Consider the following 19,171-nt stretch of genomic DNA (forward strand, 5'->3'; position numbering starts at 1 on the left):
TGTATATGCCATATTTGATTAGGCCTACTTGGTTGGTATCAAGACTATGATAGACTACTCTTAAATCAAACTAAAATCGAATGCATATAGTTGGAACATTGCAAGGCTTAAATAACACGAGATGTCTGATTCTTCATTTTCATTACGATACCGGATATTTTCAATAAAAAGTAGCGCAATCCGACAACAACGCTTTTTTTAATGAGATGTAGTTCAAGGCTAAAAACTGGCCGATAAAGTAAAAAGTTACACAATGGAGATATAGTTCATAAAGTATTTGTTTGTAATAAAAGATAGTCCGATAATGATAACGCCAATACTAAGGTCAAACTAATTTAAAACGTGTTATTGATTAATGAGCACTGAAGTCTTTCTTTACTTGTTGTGTGTGTGTGTGAGTGTGTGTGTGGTTTCTGAAATATCTCTTTTGAAATTATACATAACAAAACATTATAAGACGAATTTTAATCATCGCGTAACTGAATATACGCCACTATGTAGGCCTGCCCGCTTTTAACACCGAGCTTTATAAATTGTCTATTTGACCCTTGGACGACTCTTAGTGGCAAAATTTTATAAATTAAGTGACCGGTAGGTGATGTAATAGAGGTCTTTACTTTAAAATTATTGCAGCACATGTTGCAAATCTCAGCGATGTAATGCAATTACAAACCATTAAATGCAAATGATGCGTACCAAATAAATTGCTAAGCACAGGCGGTTAATTTATTTCTCACATTTGGTTCCGACAGGGTTGCATTTAATCGTTGATGATCACAATATCTTGTTAAAATAAGCATTTTTTGCTGCTAAAGTAATGACGTTTTAAAACATCTCTAGTTTATAAATTGTCTACTGTGGTTCCTACTGCCTATAAATACGTTTTCCTTAATTTTGTATCAGGATCAAGTCGGTAACATTTTACATACAGTGCTAATGTAGCCACACCATGGAACCTAAAAAGTGCAGCATTAACGAAAGCAAAGTGTGGTGTCCCGAAATTCATCCTCTGCATTTGGTAGTGGACAAAATAAAATGGATGACTTTTGCTGGGAAGTAAGTTAAACGTTTGGGCGCTAGTCTAGAATCCTACCACAACGAAACACCTTTTGGGTTAGGGTGCGGGTTAGCGTTTGGGTAAAGGTGGGTCAAGTATTATTATTAAATAAAGAATATAATAATACTTGACCCACCCACACCCAAACGCTAACTCGCAACCTAACTCAAATTTTGTGCGTTGATTTTAGAACTGTGGTAGTATTCTAGACCAGCGCCAACGTTTGTTTTGAAAATAAATGCAGCACCGGAGTGTTTTACAAACCTGTATATATTTATTGCAAATGTTGGCTCTGGACACACACATGTATATTTATATATGTACAAATGTTTACAGACCAGTCATTGCACACATATAATTTTTTAAAGCAACTTGTGTGCCTGTTGTGAAAGTATATACCAGTTCTTGCGGCGTGCAAACTAAGGGTAAAAGGGCAAACCCCAAAAAATCTAATGCATATTTCATTCTTGGGGTGCAGATGGCAGGTTTAGTCTCTTGAAAAAAATCGCGGTTGCACCTGTCATATTTTCTATAATGGCTTATATGCAGACCCAATTAAAAAATACTGCATACCTAAATCTGGACTCCAGCCAAAAGGCTGAAATAAGAACAACATTAATGTCGGAATAAAATACAGTTCGGAATAAGACCAAAACAGGACTAATACCTAATAGTTGGAATACAGTATAAATTGAAATAAATCCTAAAACCGTTAGAATAAGACTTAAATGGCCAGAATCAGGCCTATTTTTACAACATTTTACACCATACCCTTTCCCTATAGGTTCAGGCGTTATTTTGGCCGTTTAGGCCTTATTCCGATAAATTTAGGACTTATTACGACAGGTTTATGTCTTGTTTAGACGATTAAGTTCCTAATCTATAGTGCAGTGGTTCTCAACCTTTTTTAGCTTACGGACCGGTGAAATTTCAAAACAAATTTTGCGGACCGGTGGACCTTAAAAATCAAAATCAACCCAAAATGTTATTACGGAAAAAGTATGCAACTTAAAAGTAATGAATGGAAACTTCAATTTAATTAGCAATTTTCTGCTTTCTTTTATATATCATACGTGGTATATGAAAGTTTTTCACATATAACTGGTCTTAAAGTTGAAGACTTTAACGACTTGTAGCTTTTAAACAGTTGGGCACAAAGCTTGAGCATTGTAGCGTTCGATAAGTCCAAAGTAGACCATTAACTCTTTGTTACGTCACAATGCTGCCAATTACGGAACTGGCGAAGTTCTTAATTTGGTGAACAAGCTTTTAACATCTTGCATTTTGCAATTAAGATATAAAATTGTAATATATTTGGCGGACCGGCAGAAAAGTTGACGCGGACCGACACTGGTCCGCGGACCGGCGGTTGAGAACCACTGCTATAGTGTATATTACTGTGTATTTTGCCTGTTTGCATAGAAACCTCAATTGTGCATGAAACCATAATTTCCCACCGAAAACTTGGCGAAAAGTCTCTTCATATGCAGACTTGATGTTGTTTGATATTACTCTACAATATCATCACAATAGTTGTTTAACGTGCACTTGTATTTACAGGTGTGATACTTCTAGCATCATCGCGCTAACTTATAATGCCATTATCTTCCATCCTCCAAAAGAAAGTATGTTTTGTGTTGTTGAGATGAAAAACTCACCAAGTCAAGAAAACACTTCTTCAGATAAACTTGGTAAACACAACAATATTAAATATAAATTAAAATGCTCCGATAAGGGTTGTTTAAAGTTTTATTCCCACATACTTATATAAGTTATTACAGAGTATGTCATTTAGGATAAAATGTAGTGTTGCATACTGATATTTTACACAGATATTAAAATGCAGACAAAATAAATTAAAAATTTTCAACTGTATCATTTCGCAGCACTCTGATATACCATTCTGTTATTTATCCCTATGCTGTTCTTGTAAATGCCTTTTTATGATCTAATTCTAACCATTCTGAAATAGGTAACTGCTGATGTATGTATTTATTTAAATTTTGAAGCATAATTGTTGGAGGTTGTAGTAAGACGTAATAAGAATACCAAAGCCCATACAGAATATGTTTAAAATGAATAAAGACTTATTCGAAACGTTCAAAATGATACCTGCTTCGGGATAGGCCTTGATATTTAAATTTCATTATTGATATAGATAAGTTTCATCACAAATTCAGCGGATATTACAATCTGGCATTTTCAAAATTAGGGATTTCTTTGGCAATAACTGATTTATTTTTTTGTATTTGTTCTAAGAACTGTGCTCTGTGCAAGTTGTTCATGATTATTTTCCCACTTTCATTTATCTGTTACTTAACTCCTACTAATACCCGAAATCATCCCATTGTAGGTTTTTGGTGCAGTGGTGAATTCAAAGAGCGTTATCCGGTGTTCTTTCAAGAGGACAGCGACCTTTCATTCACATGTGTGTCTGCATTTCCACTCGACCATGTTGTCTTTGCAGCTCTAACAGAAGAAACTTACCAATGGACCAACCAAGAAAAATTTGAAACTGGCAAGTCAGGTTCAATTTAATTTAAAAATCAATTTAACAGTAAACCCAATAACCGTTTTTTTTTTAAGTAAATTATAGGGTTAAAAAGTGTTTGGTAAAAAAAAATCGTTTGTTTTTCCAAAAGTCGTGCTTTTTATGTGCAGCCTATGTTGTATGTTTAGAAAGTGCTATTGTAAAACTATTTTTTAACTATTTGTCATTGAGTTGGCCATGGCATTTTTTCCATACTGTATTAAAAAAAAGTTGAGCAACCAAATTATAGCTATATATTTAAAAACTTATAAGCTGTCTTTAGAGTCTTTTAACGTCGTTGAATTTGTTTTATAAAATGTGTGGCAACCCTGACCTAGATGTACATGACCGGTCTAAAATCCTGTGGCTTAAATTACTTTTGTACATCTTTATACCAAACCATTTAAAATAGACATGATTTTGATAATACAAGGACATTAAACACCTTTTTGCTTTTAGCATTAAACACCTTTGCTTAAAATGTGGTTGATCTTCCTAACTCCATTGTGGGTAAGCATCGTGAGCAATTGAGCATAATAGTAAAAAGCTGAGCAAATGATAAATAAATCTACACTCTCAGACAATGTTACCTGCTTCTGCATGGCTCTAAAGTTTCTTCTATTTTTTTTGTTCACCTTAATTGATATAATAGTCCAAAAGTTATATTTCCACACACAGTGTTTTTCAAATTTGACTTCAGGTCAGAAATTGTTAATTATTATTAATGAAAACTAACGATTCCACAGGTCTTTTGGTGTCTGGTGCCTGCAACCATTCCTTGCTTGTTCGTCAAAACGAAACATTCCTGTCTTCCCCCCATCACATGTTTGGCTCCGATCCACTAGAGGTGCTAGCGAGGTTCCGAGAGCTCGTTGCAATTGATTGTGGGCCGCTCCGTCAAGGCACCATCAGCACTAAAACTGCAATTTCTATTGTTTGCTTACCAGTAAGTTTTTTTCCTTTATCCCCTGCTACAATGCCTGACTCAAGTTGGGAATATGTAAATCATTAAATTAAGAATGCAATCAATAAATTTATGGAATTCATGTATTAAAAGCAGAGCCTTAAACCAGGCCTAAACAACTTGGCACAAGGTATGCAGAAACGGAAAAACACGATTTTAGGGACATGGTTTGGGGGCCTTGGCCTGGTTAGCCCCTTTGGCTGGACCCTCACCTGTTTGTGACCACGTTTTACAAACTCCCTTTGTTATTGTCCCACAACAGACCATGTCTACTCCATGTATGTTGGTGTGACGAAAATGATCTAAATCTCTGATGCATAGTTTTATTTAACTACTGATTAAAAATACGGCAAATTTGATATGGTAAATAATTAAAATGTTGTAATCGTGTGGCCCCTATAAACTCAGGGGTGCCAGTCAGTTGAGAATAAATAGCTTGAAGTTTATTTTGATATCTTCTTGCCCTAGGAGTCACAAAATTCATTGTTTGCCATTGAAGATGAAGACAAGCTGCACTTGCGATTCTGTGATTCTGTGGTCGATGAACAAAGCACAGTGTCTGGAGAAAATAAAATAGTGTGTTCCAGTATATTTTGCAGGTTAGTAATAGGCAGTTTGTGAAATTATTCTAAATGTAAACTGTTTACTATGTTTTAATTAGAATAAAACCAAGTTTAAATCTGCTAAGGTTGTAGCTCACACAACTGTAGCATTAAATTAATCTTCTCGTAGCTTCCTTTTGTGCAGACAATCTTCTTGCACTTTGCTTAAAATGATGTTAAAAAATTATGTTAGAAAAAAAAAATGTGATTTCAATACTCGGCTTGGTTGAATATAAGTTTGGTGGTGTGAACTCAATGTGCAAAAGTATATATAAGACACTCTTTGCCAAAAATGGATTAACTATGTGTTTTTTTATGCAGTGAATCTTTGTGCAAATCTCTCAATTTTGAAAATGGCGATGAAGTTGAATTGAGTTTAATGACATCTCATCGAAAATCGGTAAAAATGTGCAACTTTTATTACTATTTGTTTGTTTTTACTTTTAAAATACTGTAGAGGTTTTTGACTGTGCATTTCAACGTTTTAGTTTCTTATGGGTGTTTCACAGTTATTCTATTTTTATCTAAACTCAATTGCTGTAATAAAATGCTTCAAAAATATATTACTAACCCCTAACATGTGCATTGAAAATTATTGTTAAAAACAACTGTAGAATTTGATTGTGTTTTTTAAAGCGATAAACAAATAAATAAATATACAAGTTAGTAAAATTCCTAATGCGCATCACAATTTCAAAAAAGTTTTCCAAAGATGTTCCAAGAAAAAATATCAAGAACCACTACTCTACTACATATTGCTTATTTAAAGTGTATATATTGTCATTGACGCTTATTTCAACGAAAAGTTTGATGCATTTTTGCCTTTATTAACACCTAAATCTATTTTGTGTATGAATTGTTTTGCGCAGCATCATTCTTCATCAAGAATTTGCGTTTTGCAAACTGTTCCTGACGTGGAGTGGCGCACACACTATGATTCAACCAATCGTAGACATTTTAACGATTCTGAAAACATTCCTTGTCTGAAATATCACAAAACAATTGCGATTACCTCAGCTCTGTGGTTTAATATGATGCAACCTGGCTGTAAGTTTGAGGATTGTGATGTATTTGTTAAGGTGAGCACTTTTGTTGAAAATACCTTTACGCATTTATCTTTTATCTTTTTTTTTTTTTTTTTCTTTAAAAAGTTTTTTTTATTATATACCTTTACAAAACCATAATCATTTTTTCCATTGATTATGATATATACTTAAAATCAGTGTCTTCTCACTATGATAAAAAGTAATTAAGGGATATTTGAAACGTTTAAAATGCTGTCTACTTCTGTGTGGGATTTTGATATTATCACTATGTCTTATTACAACCTCCAACCATTGTGCTTCAAAATTTATTACATTTTTTCAATTTTTTGTCTTAAACTTGATCCCCTGAATCTCTTCAAGGTTGTGTATTTCAAAGCAAAACATTTGACGGACCATTTTTAGTTTTAAACTTTCGGGGAAGAAATTCAATTTAAATTCCTTGTCCACATTTCTGGTTTTTATTTTTAGATCAGGGTTTTCCAAACTGTGAGTTGAGACGTGCAGGGGGTTATACAACAAGTTTCAGGGGTGACATGTGGGGTTATGGACCAGTATTAACTTTCTACAAGTGTGACATCTACACAGGTTTTAGTGATTTGCAAATATCACTTGTAATGGAAATACAATCCAACCTGAGCTGCACACTACTCCATTTTGTTGCACAGAAGCAGATAACAAAAACTGTTCTGCTCATTATTGTACAGAAAGGGTTGCCAAAAGTTTTAATGGTCCAAACGCTAAGGAGTTGTTTTTATGAAAAGAAATCAGCAGGCAATGGTGCTATGGATGGTTGTTTCTCAACTTGCTCCCCTCTGAACCTGTGTAGATTAGTTGGTAGAGCGATTGTCCCAATATGGCCGAGGTTGTGAGTTCGAACCTCACTTTAGGCTAGTTTATTTAGCCTGGTCTTGCGCGCATACTTTAACTGATGCGGTTTGTCTCTCAAAGGCTCCCAGTTTATATTACAACCTATCGTTAGCTAAAAAGTTTGTGAAGTCAGGCCCTAAAAATTAAATACCATGGTTGGTCATGGTCAAGAAACACTGTGTAATTTTGATTCATGTGTTGTTATTATTGGGCTTCATATGAGTGTGATCATAGATGTGCAAATGTATATGAATTGTTGTAATTTAATCTATGTTATATAGTTATTAATAATGTGCCTTGAAATCTCTTTCAGGTGAAGCCAACAATAGATCAACTGCAATATGCAAATGAAGTCCACCTTTCCTTGGTACTTTCCCCAACTTATTCTGCTTCTAGTCAGTTTGACAAAACTTTGATCAAATACCTTTCGGAGTTTAGCATTGTGAAGGTTGGGGATGTTATTCCAATAAGCGTTGTGGGTAAGATGATGTCTACATTTACTTTTAATAAAGATAAACTCATGTCTCAGATATGTTATTTAAAAAAAACTCCATTCCAAGTCAAATGTTTTGTAAAATATAAAAGAAAACTTTTAATTATTGAATTTTTCACATAGTTAAACTATTAAAATTGGCAAACTCACCTGTGTATCAGCAATATCTCAACAACAAAATAAAACGCAGCATATAGCAAGTGAATTGTTTACGTGTAAAAATTGAAATATGTAACTGTTTTTTTCCGACCGAAAATGTTAACATTTAACTACACTGGCAAACCTTGTATGGCACAATTCTATGTTTATTTCAGAGGCATGGCAATTGTTTGGATGTTTTCAAAAATTATAAAATATAATAAAGCACTAACAAAGAATTTTCATGACAGGTGACATGGACTTTTATAACGAGGCTGATGAGAAAAGTACAAGGTGTGTGAAAAGCCTTTGTAAAAAATTAGTAAAATGAAATAAGAAACGCGTGCTTTATGTTACAATGCTTTTTACAATTTTATTGTAGTATATTAGTGCTAGCTCTCTAAAAAAAATTAAGTGTGGTGTGACTTTCAATTTTTTTGTTTAGAATTAAAACTTAAGTAGGCCACTATTTGATAGGTTTTAATACTACATATAGGACAGAGGTTGTTGAATCCAAAAAGGAGGGTTCCCGGATTTTGAACTTGGGGAACTCCCCTATTTTCCGTCTGACCTTATTAACTAATGACAACATAAACGTCATAAATAGTCACGGTATAGCGTCATAAAATAGTAATTGAAATAAAATATGGAAAAAAAACTAACCAGAAACAGTCATATAACGTCCAGGCGCCAGCTGCGAAACCGCTTAGTGTGAAATCCCTTACTAGGCGAAAAACTAAAACAAGACCGTGAAATATGTGTGTTTGATTTTGGTAGAATCATGTTTAGACTGTCAGCAGCGCATTTTCCTAAGTTCCATGTACGCGATCACGCTAAATTGCAAGCACGTCTCTCGCCACCTGCAATACTTAAAACGAAGATTGTTTTTCCCGGGTGTAATTATGCCACGATTAACGAAATTTTCGAATCAGCTAAAATACATCGACACTTGTTTAATAGACGAAAAACGGCGTTTTGCGTTTTATTTTGGTTTCTCATTAGCTTAAGACGCGTGACCCAATTACATTAACAAGAAAGGCAACATGCTGTTTTCACTTAAATTTCTACGTAAATATGAAACTGAATCGAGTCTAAATGTATTCAAATGAAGGTTCAAAAGTTTTTTTTAGTTTATTTCACCTACCCAAACTACATGCTTCTAAGGGGTTGGTGAAACCCAGTTTAAAAAACCCTAATATATGATTAATTATGGACTGATTTTTAGTATTGCTCTAAATTTAACTTTTTAACTGTTTTTTGCAGTTGTCAAGTTGTGTATTATAAAGTGATGCAGTTTGGTGAAAATGAAGATGCTGAAAAGTGCTACAAAATAGATGGAAGTCACACTTCGCTTTATCAGGTAATTGTAAATGACACCATAACGACTTATATACAAACACATGTACCCCATTCTATTTACCATATAAAAACATTGGATTAATAAACTTTCTCAAGCCAATATTTAACCCTACGCTTCAGGCTAACAAAAGCAAGACTACAGAATTTTTTAACAAAATATATTTTTGTGTCTTGTTGTTTTAAAGTTTGGAAGGATTTATTTTTGGAAATAATTGTGTGTTGTAAAAAAATCGTTTACTTATATTACTGTATTTGCATATACTTCCCCTAAAAAAACTTTTTTTTTATTAAGACTAACCAGAAACCAGTTTTTTAATGTTTGTAAACGGCCGTATTTGTCTAATTCTGTGTAGGGTAATCAGGTCGCACTATGAAAGACTTGTATTCTCAACAAGCTTTTGCACAACCGTGCTTCATCAGGTCAAAGTAAAAATGCAAATTTTTAATATAGCTCTGTTCTAATTACTACTGTTAACTTGTTGCATAATTCTGCTTAATTTGTTTGATAGGATGGAACGACCAACAGTTTCATTCCATATTTGTCCGACACCACTCCTCAGCGCTACCTAACGACAGGTTTGGAGCGTTACTCGGACCAAGTGAAAGATGTTCTGAGACCCTACCTTGCTAAATCCAGGTAAATTATGCTGGGACACTTTAAATACTAATTTCACTCTCCGGTCAATTGGTCAAATACTCGTCAAACAGGTCAAATATTGATCAAATACTATACACACCATCAAAATGCAATTAAAGTTCAAAATAAACCTTGATTTTAACTTTAAATAAATATATGAACGTTTTGGCTCAAGTACAATGGTTTGTAAAACAAAAACAATTATTTTATGACGATCAATAAGAATTTTTGCAGGCAATACTATAGCAGTTACTGTAGTAATTTTTACCATTACTACAACCACCAAGTTGAGCCAACAAGTTTGTTACCGAGATGATTTAACAACAAGTAAATACATCAGTAAAAAAATATTTTTACATCTCGCCACAACTTTTGTGACTATCTGAATTTTCTAAATCATCACCAGGGTCCACTGGAGACAAGGGATTTGGTTCTTCTAAATTTCTAAGTAGCCTAAGATTGTCGTATAATCCAACTAGTGCTTCCTTTTATGGCAAACGCAATTCATCATATACGTGCGTTTATTCTAAAGTAAGCAAAATAAATCTACTTTGCTATTACAGACACTTAGTTATTACCACAGAAAGTGTGTTTGCATCAGGTAAACCCTACCATTTTACATTTTTAATTTTTTTAAAAGTATTATTAAAAACTTAACACAACCCTTTAAGAATATACAACATTGGAATCCAATATGTATTTGACCGGTTAAATAAGGTGCGGCCAATTGACCGGTCAATTGACAGGTTTGCCAACCCTATTTTTAGTAAATATTTGCTTTTCAGATGTATCAGAATCTGTACTTCTCTAGTGCCTATATTTCAACAGATTATTCAAAGCCAAGTTTACTTGCACTTTAAGACTGGATTGTCATTTTTGGTGTCAATAGAACGAAATGGTTACAGAAAATCATTATTTTTAATCAAAGAAGATACAAACAAAGAAATGTGTGTTTAAAACTGACCCTCTATTGATTTCATATGATAACCTTGAACGCACGCAGTGACCTTGGCTACACGTGCACGGTTCTAGTCTCGGGCCAGCCGGGTTGCGGCAAGTCTTCTGTGATCAGTGATGCGTGTCGGTCGATGAACCTTCACCTCTTCCAATGCGACTGTTTGAGTCTAGTTGGCGACACGAGCGGAGCAACTGAAGCAAAGATAAAGGACATGTTTCGGAAAGGTAACCGTGAAAAAAAACAGTTGCATAGTAAAACAAATATAGTTAATGGGTGTAATATGACTAAACTGAAAGCAAGTCTTATGAAAAGCGGGACCCAACTTTTATCACTTTTTAGAAATTGCGAACTCCGCACCTGGCATTACACGTTGGTCGCTCGCCCAATAACGCTTGATTGACATTTTATTTTTAGGCGAAGGTTATATTATCGCGAGACGCAAAGTAATTGGTCGCCCGAAATAACGCTGACACTGCATTGCAAGGCTATTAAAGCAAGTACATGTGACATGCTTTTTTATTATCTAAACTTGCCACTCGCTTTTTTATCTAAACTTGCCACTCGCGTATGTACAATTAGAATTACTTCTCAGTCACATCAACTAATGATACAAGTTCGTATCGAAACGTCTTATCAAAATGATGTTGATCTACTGGACCTTTTGTCCTCCCAATTTTTTAATAGATATTTTGTTTTACTATGAAATATTTAATAAAAAAATAAGTGACAAAAATGACGTCACACTTTGCAGCGTCCATCTACGCCCCTTGCCTGTTGCTGCTGAGGGGTGTACAGCACCTGGGCCGGAACCGGGAATCGGGCCAGGCCGAGAACCGGGTGTGCCGGGCCCTGGCCGATGCCGCCCTGGAACTCTCGGCCGATTCCCTGGCGCCGGGCGACCGACGCTACTCTGTGCTGGTGGCCGCTACTGCTCCGGATCAAGCGGACGTGGTGGCCGAGATAAGAACACAGTTTCTGCATCAGGTTTTTATTTTATTTGCTTTGTCATTAATTTTGTATCTGTGAGTTTTATTTCAATTTTTTTTTCGGGTTTTGAGTTGATATTTTAGGATACAGTTTATACATCAGGTTTCGATTGATTTCTTTGCGATTAATTTTAAAAGTGTCAAGTGTTTTTGAAAGATTTTTGCTTTTTAGTTTTGTATTTTAAGACACGCTTTCTACATCAGGTGTTAATTTAAGTTAAAATTTGTTTGAAGTTCGAAGTTTGTTAAACGCCGTTTTCTATAAATCCAGTTTCAGCATCAGATATCTTTAGTTCTGGCTGTTGAATTTTTATATTTAAGTAATGATAATTGGTTGCCTATTTTTTTTAAAATTAACATTTTTGTTTGTGTAAAAAAATCATATCTAAACTAGAAAGCCAAATGCGTCCGAAAAAGATGTGTCTTGTATTTACATACTCTTTCTGTCATTAGTCATTACTAGGGCGATTATTTTTTGACTTGTCAAAAAAAGTCAAAATTTTGTCAAAATTTACCCGAATTTTTTTAAGTCAAAATCGAATAAAAACGCACATAAATCGTTTACAAAATTAAAAAAAACTATTGTCAGCATTTTGAAAATGGTCGTTCATTTTTTTTTAATTCATCGTTCAATTAAAAAAAAATTTAGTTTTGATTTATATTCAAAGTCATTTTAACCGTATTATATCTTCATTAGAGCAATATACTGTATAAAAAAAAGTGAGACGCCGAAGTTATTTAAATCAATGTATTTCTAACAGGTCAAAATTTTGTCAAAATAAATTATTTTTAGGTCAAAATTTGTCAAAATTTTAACTTTGCAGGTCAAAATTTCTTAATTTTTTTGTTTTGTGTCCAAAAAATAAATCTAAACTTTTGTTTATCTTTCAGATCGACCTTGAGGCTCCCCTTGAGGAAGAGCGCCACCTCATGGCCAAGTATACGTCACAGTCACTGAGTCTGTCACGTGACGTCGACTTCCGGTGGATCGCCAAACATACAGCGGTAACTAACTATTAACAATAATAATAAGTGGTTGCTTTTTGCTGATAATAAGTTGCTAGTAATAACAAGTTAAGTAAACAACATGGAAATGAATAAAGAGACATTCGAAACGTTCAAAATGCTGCCGTACTTTAGTGTTAATGTTCTTACTACGTCTTACTACAACCTCCAACCATTATGATCCAATATAAGTGGAGTGTTTTGGACACAATTGTTTTATTTAACGTCGGTTGATATCGAATTTTAGCCATGTTGTTATTTGGTCATTTTTGTGTCGAATGTATTTTTGTACAGACGGTATATTAACTATATTACATCATTTTTTCACCGAAATTAACTGAAATGCTTTGAAACATTACTCATAGCTCGTAGACATTACCTGTATCACGCAAAGTTAAAATAGGCTTTATTTTAATTCTTAGAGTAATATTTATCTTGTAAGAAAGGCTTTGATATAAGCAAAGGTGGAACCCCACTCTTTACCAGTTTATCGAATTGTCGTTTTCTGTTCCAGGGGTTTATCTACGGAGATTTTTGGGAGCTAGTGCGAAAAGCCACGCACGTTTGCCACAATGACATCATCGATAAATGGTAAATCGGATGAAAACGTTTTTTTGCTTTAACTAAATTACCAAAGCAAACATTTTTTTACTGTTTCTAGTTTCTCCGAAATTGAAAAAGCTATTAAAGCCAATTTCCCATTTACAGTTGGTTACTCCTATATCTATATACATCCGTATGTTCAAATCAGCTATAGTTATCAAAATATGTTGGCAATATCTTTTGCTCACCATGATTGCCAATGATTTGCAAATATCTTTATTTTTTGGCAAAATCTCAAGAACAACTTTACCAATTTACAGTGAAAACCCCTTTAAGTATTAATAGGTGTTTATGTTTCCATTGGATTACATAATAATTATAAAATATATTGGCAAATTAAAAAAATATATTGGAAGTTTTTAGTATGTTGTAATATCTCAAGAGCAATTTAAAAAAATTTTAAATTTGTAAAAATGCACAAAATAACCTTTAATTTATTTTTTGTATATTTACAAAAACTTTAAGTATTGGCTGACAATTTTAGTTGATCGCAGTTGAGTTGGTAATAAAGAAATTCGGCCAATTTGCAGTTTAAACGAATTTTATTATTATACATGCGCTATTATCCCACACAACTGTTTTAACACGCTAACAAACTGCCACTACGCAGCGCTGTGGGCAGCAAGCTTTCCTGGCGAGAGGAGCAATGCGTTTGCATGGCAGGAATGAACGTAAGCCACCAACATTTCGTACAAGCACTTCGACAGTTGCAAGCTGAAAGAGCCGACTCAATCGGTGTGCCGGAGGTAAGTGTGCTTTTAATAAAAAAGTAAAAACCGAGTTATTTTTATTCAAGAAAATTTTATCCGTAAAATAATAGAGAAGATTTTAGCGTTCATTTAGGAGGCAATTAGAACCACGATACGAGGTGCTTTCTTTAGCCGCCTTATTAAAAAAATATGCTTTTAGTTTTTAAAGAATGTTTCCAATTTTATCACCATCTATTAATTTATCTGAACGTAATTGGAGTTGGTTTAAACTCGGGCCATAGAAAACATTTCTAGCCGCCACAGGCTTGGAAAGCCAAAACCCGGGAAAACGTAGAAAGTGCAAAAAAATCCTTAATATATAATTTGGACCCTTAATTTAAGTAAGTTTCTACTCTTTTGTCCAAGATCCCTGATCTATCACGAAAAGTTTACCCATTCCTGATGGCTTGTTTACATAATAAGGTTTAAATGCGTAAAGGTAGAGGATTTCTTAAACAATTTTATTACCTTGGAGCATAATGGTTGGAGGTTGTAATTAAGGCGTACTAAGAATATCGAAGCCCATACAGAAGTAGGTTGCATTTTGAACGTTTCGAATACCTAATTCATTTTCACTATGTTGAAAAACTGTGGTTTCTCCTTTAACTGCTTGGGAGTAGTAAATCAAGAACTTTTAGTTAAATAAAAAAATCGAATACGATTGTAACTTTTTGTGCATCGTTTCAGTCGACAAATAACATGTTTTACAAATTAATTAGCCTATCTCCTATAAATCTTTCGACCCAGATCCCTGACGTGAAATGGGACGACATTGGAGGTTTGGAAGAAGTGAAGAACCACATCCTGGACACCATCCAACTGCCCCTGGATCACCCCCAGTTGGTGGCGGCCGGGCTCCGGAGGTCAGGTGTCCTCCTTTACGGACCTCCGGGCACGGGGAAAACCCTTCTGGCCAAAGCGGTGGCCTCGCAGTGCGCACTCAGCTTCTTAAGTGTTAAAGGTAAAACCGATGGGGGTGTGGGGGAATCGCTACCCTGTGTAAAGCTATAATAAAACAACCTGACAAAATAATAAAACAAACATCAAGGCCCCAAAAAAATGATCCCAAAACGTGATTTTTAATACTATAATCCTCCTACTCTTCCAAGGTCCTGAGCTGATCAACATGTACATCGGTCAGAGTGAGGAGAACGTCCGTAAGGTCTTCCAGAGAGCCAGGGATGCTGCTCCTTGTGTAATCTTCTTCGATGAACTGGATGCTCTCGCCCCAAACCGGGGAAGAAGCGGGGACTCGGGCGGGGTCATGGACAGGTGGGTCAATTAGGGGATTTTTTGTGATTCTCAACGGGCAATTTCCCTCAAAAGGAAATTTCCCACTCTCTTTTAAATTTTTCTCTTTTTTCTCCCCATTTTCAAAATCTGTCACTTTTTCTGCCTTTTATGCGACAAGTTTTCTTGAAGAAGGCGCGTTTAAATTAGGAAAATTGCACCTAAACGCAAAATTTAGATGTATTTATTACCTATAACTTTTTTTTATTTATATTTTTGAAAAATATTTTCTGTTTATTTTTCGCTTTCGGTGCGAATATTTGATATTTGATTATGCTTCAGTTTCCAAGTTTTTAAATGTTACGCAGTGACAACTGACAAGTATAAAATTGTTAATAGCCGAATTATAAATATTGCCTCGCTTTTTTTCTAGGGTTGTATCGCAGCTACTAGCGGAGTTGGATGGTGTTAACGGCGCAGAAGATCAAGACAAGCAAGTGTTCGTTATCGCCGCGTCTAATCGACCAGATCTCATCGATTCCGCCTTGCTAAGACCTGGAAGGTGATAAAAGGCGTTAACACCAACATAACAATATTGCATTTTTTCTGTCTGCCTTCTCTTAAGGCACTATATAAATAAATACTTCTAGTTTTATAAGTTCTTTATACGTTCGGCTCTGTTGACCATCAGTAAGTATCGGCTAAATTTGCTTATTTTTTTACAACTCTAAGAGTCTAGACAACAGGTTCCGAACTGTGATCCAGTCGTATGGCGCCACAAGCATATTTTAGTTTAATTACCAGTTAAACTCGAATTTGTGGTTTTCATTATGACTTCTGAGACCTCGCTTGTGAAATTCCATCAGGCTTTTTTCACAAATGTTAGCAAACCCAAGTTTAAAATCCTATGGAAGTTTGACACCAGTGATGAAAGGTTGAGAACCGCTGTTTTACACGAAATAACCATCGCTGCCCACGCTACATAGCAGTGGTTTTCAACCTGTGGTACGCGTACCTGTAAAACCAACGTTTTCGTTAAGGTCGTGTAAGCCACGAGAAAGGGTTCAGGGTCTACTGCTCTAAATGTAATGGGGGCTCTAAATGTAATGGGGGCGCTAACTGCACTGGCATGCATACGATAAATAGACGTGAGATTTTTGCCACAGATGTTCATTTTAGCGTTTTATCTTTTTTTTTTTTTTTTTTTGCTCGAACCCAACTTGATTTCGGTGTACTTCCCCCTCACGTAAGACCCCACCCCCCTAATTTTTTGTGTGAGCAAATTAGCTGTGATTGGTCTCAAAACAAACCAGAAGGAAAAATCATTTCTAAAAATATATTTGTTTTACTTTTAGGACGAATAATTGCAAAGTTATTGCTATTTATCGTTTTGATGACGTCATTGTTAAAAGTTTTATGGTCAAACTAAAATGCTTAGCTTATTAAAGATTAATCGAAGAAGATGTCAAACCAATCTCGTAAAAATATTGTTTGCATCAGTTTTAAAAATCTTTAGTTTTGATGATTTCGAAAGTTGTTTTATCCCTCAAAGTAGTTTTAAACTCAAGTTTTCAATTATAAACTATTCTGTTACCGCTTTGCATTCAGGTTGGACAAGCTGTTGTATGTTGGAATTAGTGAAAATCGCAGCGATCAACTAAAAGTGCTTCAAGCCCAAACAAAAAGGCTCAACCTATCGCCTTCTGTAAGGAACCTTTCTTATTTGACCCTTTTTCAGTTTAAAAATCTTGCATTTTAATAGACCCGAATGGTTACTAATTAAATTAAGGAATAATAAGATTGTCGCAAAAAAGAATGGATTTAAACTGAAATATTGGATCATAATGGTTGGAGGTTGTAGTAAGACGTATGCAGATGTAGGTATCATTGTTTCTTCTATGATCTTGGGCCCCCTGACCCAAACAAAAAGTATAATAAAAATAATAAATCTTGAAATTGTTCTTGAAATACGAAAACTAAAAAAATGAAAAATGTTAAAAATCAAGAATTTTTTATCAGGTATGCCTTGAGCAAGTGGTGAAACGGTGTCCCCTGGCTTAAACTTGAGTAAAATCAATAATAAACTTGAAAGAAAAAGAAAAATAGTAGAAAAAAAATTAAGATTTTTCCCCAACTCAGGTATGTCTTGAGCAAGTGGTGGAGCGTTGTCCTCCCAACATCACAGGAGCCGACTTCTATGCTCTCACTTGCGACGCCGCTATGAACGCAGTCCGTCGCCACATCCGATCCTTAGAGGAGGAAGATTCGTCTTCAACTTCCTCCAAAGAGGAGGAAAGATCTTTATCTTGCCAGGTGGAACAGAGGGATCTGATCGCAGCTGCTGAATCAATTGTTCCTAGCGTGGATGCGAGGCAGCTGGACAATTATAAGAGGGTAAAGGCCGAGATGGCCCGCTAGCCCCCTATTTTCGGGTTCTTTCTTGGGACTGCTGGGGTTTCTTGGTAACTTTGGCCCCCTTTTTTGGGGACTCTTTTGAGGGTCCCTTGGGTTTTCCGTCGATAGTCTTCTTGTAAGCCGTGGTAAAACGGCGTTTTCAAGACTTCCTTTTTGGGGAACTCTTTTGAAGGTTTCTCGGTCTTCTGGTAAGTTGGCAGGCAGTGGAAGGTCCAAGGTTTTAAAACTTGTACAATTCCGTTAAAATTTTGGAATCGAGTTATTGTTGTTAGCCAAAGTAAAACGGCGTTTTTAAAAATTAATTTACACACACGCCTTTGTTAGCCTGCTAGCACCTTTTGTGGACCTTTTTTTGGTGCCTAGTATGAGTTGAATAGAGGCCGCCAGAGTTTTCAAAATGCGTTAAATTTTGAAAACTTACAGAATTCCTTGATAGTGGTTGTGTTGGTAGACGTTTGTGGTAGAACGGTGCTTTTAACTTCGGCAGAACTATTAGACACCTAATTTTTATAATCAAAACCTCTATATCCTGCGTAATCAAGATCCGGTTTCAATCGCCATTTTCGTATGTTGATTACAATTATTTAGGTTGATAACTGCCAGAAAAATTGACATCCTTTTCCTTGCTAAAAAGTTTCGTTACAGTTACAAAGTTTCGTTACAAACAGTTGATTTTAGGAGGGGACACTTTATGTTCCCAACAGTTGCAACGAAAAAATGTTAATGCCGTAATTTGTCAATGTACTACTTATTAATTGTCGCTAGTCTGCTGACAGTTTTATAGCGTCCAGACCTTATTTTAACCTATTTTTTGCCACTATGCAAAGTGCAATTACTTGCTTATTTATTTATACTTGCAAATTGCAGTAATTTATTTTTTGCGCCGAAAAATCATTGCTTCTGTTTTCAGTATATTTTAGCGCTTTTGCCGAGCTGTGACGTTTCAAGAAAAAAGTCTAAATATATAAAAGAAACTTCTACAAAAAAATTCTCTTCCTACAGTATTTTTTAAAAGCTAACGAGAATTTTCTACTGTGGTAATCAAAATCACTTTTTATCAACCATCTCCAAAGCTTAAACGCATACCATTTTTAACGTTTTTGGTTTATTTTGGCAGTTTTCAAAGTAATGTGGTTTCATTAGAATCACATGAGAATCATATAAAAGTGGACATTAAATGAAAATGCAAAGAGCATAAATTCAACAATGTTATGTCGAAAAAATCAGCACCTTATATGGTGAAACACAAATAAAGTCTAAATTAACTTTATTATAATTTTCGTATATATATCCATAGCAGTAGGGCGATCAGTTTTAGACCTATGAAATTAAAAGTTTTACAGTTTTTGACTACTTTTTTTTAACAAAATATTGACTTACTAGTGTCTTGTCCTCAGTTACTTGTGTTGTTTTTTAACCAACTTTGGAACACAAATCCGTTTTTTTAGGACGCTGATAGAATTGCAAAAAATTAGGAAATACCCAGCGTATTATCGAAAAGGGAAATAAAATAATTGCAAATCAGCGTTGAA

The 19,171-nt window shown here is 34.9% G+C and overlaps 1 protein-coding gene across 1 annotated transcript; it reads left to right on the forward strand.

The window, feature by feature from the left end:
* The first annotated feature begins 915 nt into the window (after positions 1–915).
* On the forward strand, positions 916–18,553 carry LOC146139208 (peroxisomal ATPase PEX6-like). The gene is made up of 21 exons (XM_083391573.1): positions 916–1,056; positions 2,618–2,748; positions 3,411–3,575; positions 4,334–4,533; positions 5,020–5,150; positions 5,475–5,553; positions 6,023–6,232; positions 7,380–7,545; positions 7,949–7,991; positions 8,961–9,057; positions 9,566–9,693; positions 10,697–10,875; positions 11,403–11,635; positions 12,529–12,642; positions 13,157–13,233; positions 13,856–13,991; positions 14,742–14,955; positions 15,104–15,266; positions 15,658–15,786; positions 16,833–16,929; positions 17,364–18,553. Exons 1-21 carry the CDS (start codon positions 950–952, stop codon positions 17,640–17,642), a joined length of 3,078 nt encoding a protein of 1,025 aa, XP_083247699.1. The 5' UTR covers positions 916–949; the 3' UTR covers positions 17,643–18,553.
* Positions 18,554–19,171: the final 618 nt, after the last annotated feature.

The sequence above is a fragment of the Ascidiella aspersa genome, chromosome 6 (assembly GCF_963924565.1).
Source record: "Ascidiella aspersa chromosome 6, kaAscAspe10.2, whole genome shotgun sequence".
Lineage (NCBI taxonomy): Eukaryota > Metazoa > Chordata > Ascidiacea > Phlebobranchia > Ascidiidae > Ascidiella > Ascidiella aspersa.

Coding starts and splice junctions, on each gene's coding strand:
- LOC146139208 (XM_083391573.1), top strand. CDS start 950: ATGGAACCTAAAAAGTGCAGCATTAACGAAAGCAAAGTGTGGTGTCCC. Junction 7,546..7,948: donor TATTCCAATAAGCGTTGTGG/GTAAGATGATGT, acceptor TTTTCATGACAG/GTGACATGGACTTTTATAAC. Junction 11,636..12,528: donor GAACACAGTTTCTGCATCAG/GTTTTTATTTTA, acceptor TTTATCTTTCAG/ATCGACCTTGAGGCTCCCCT.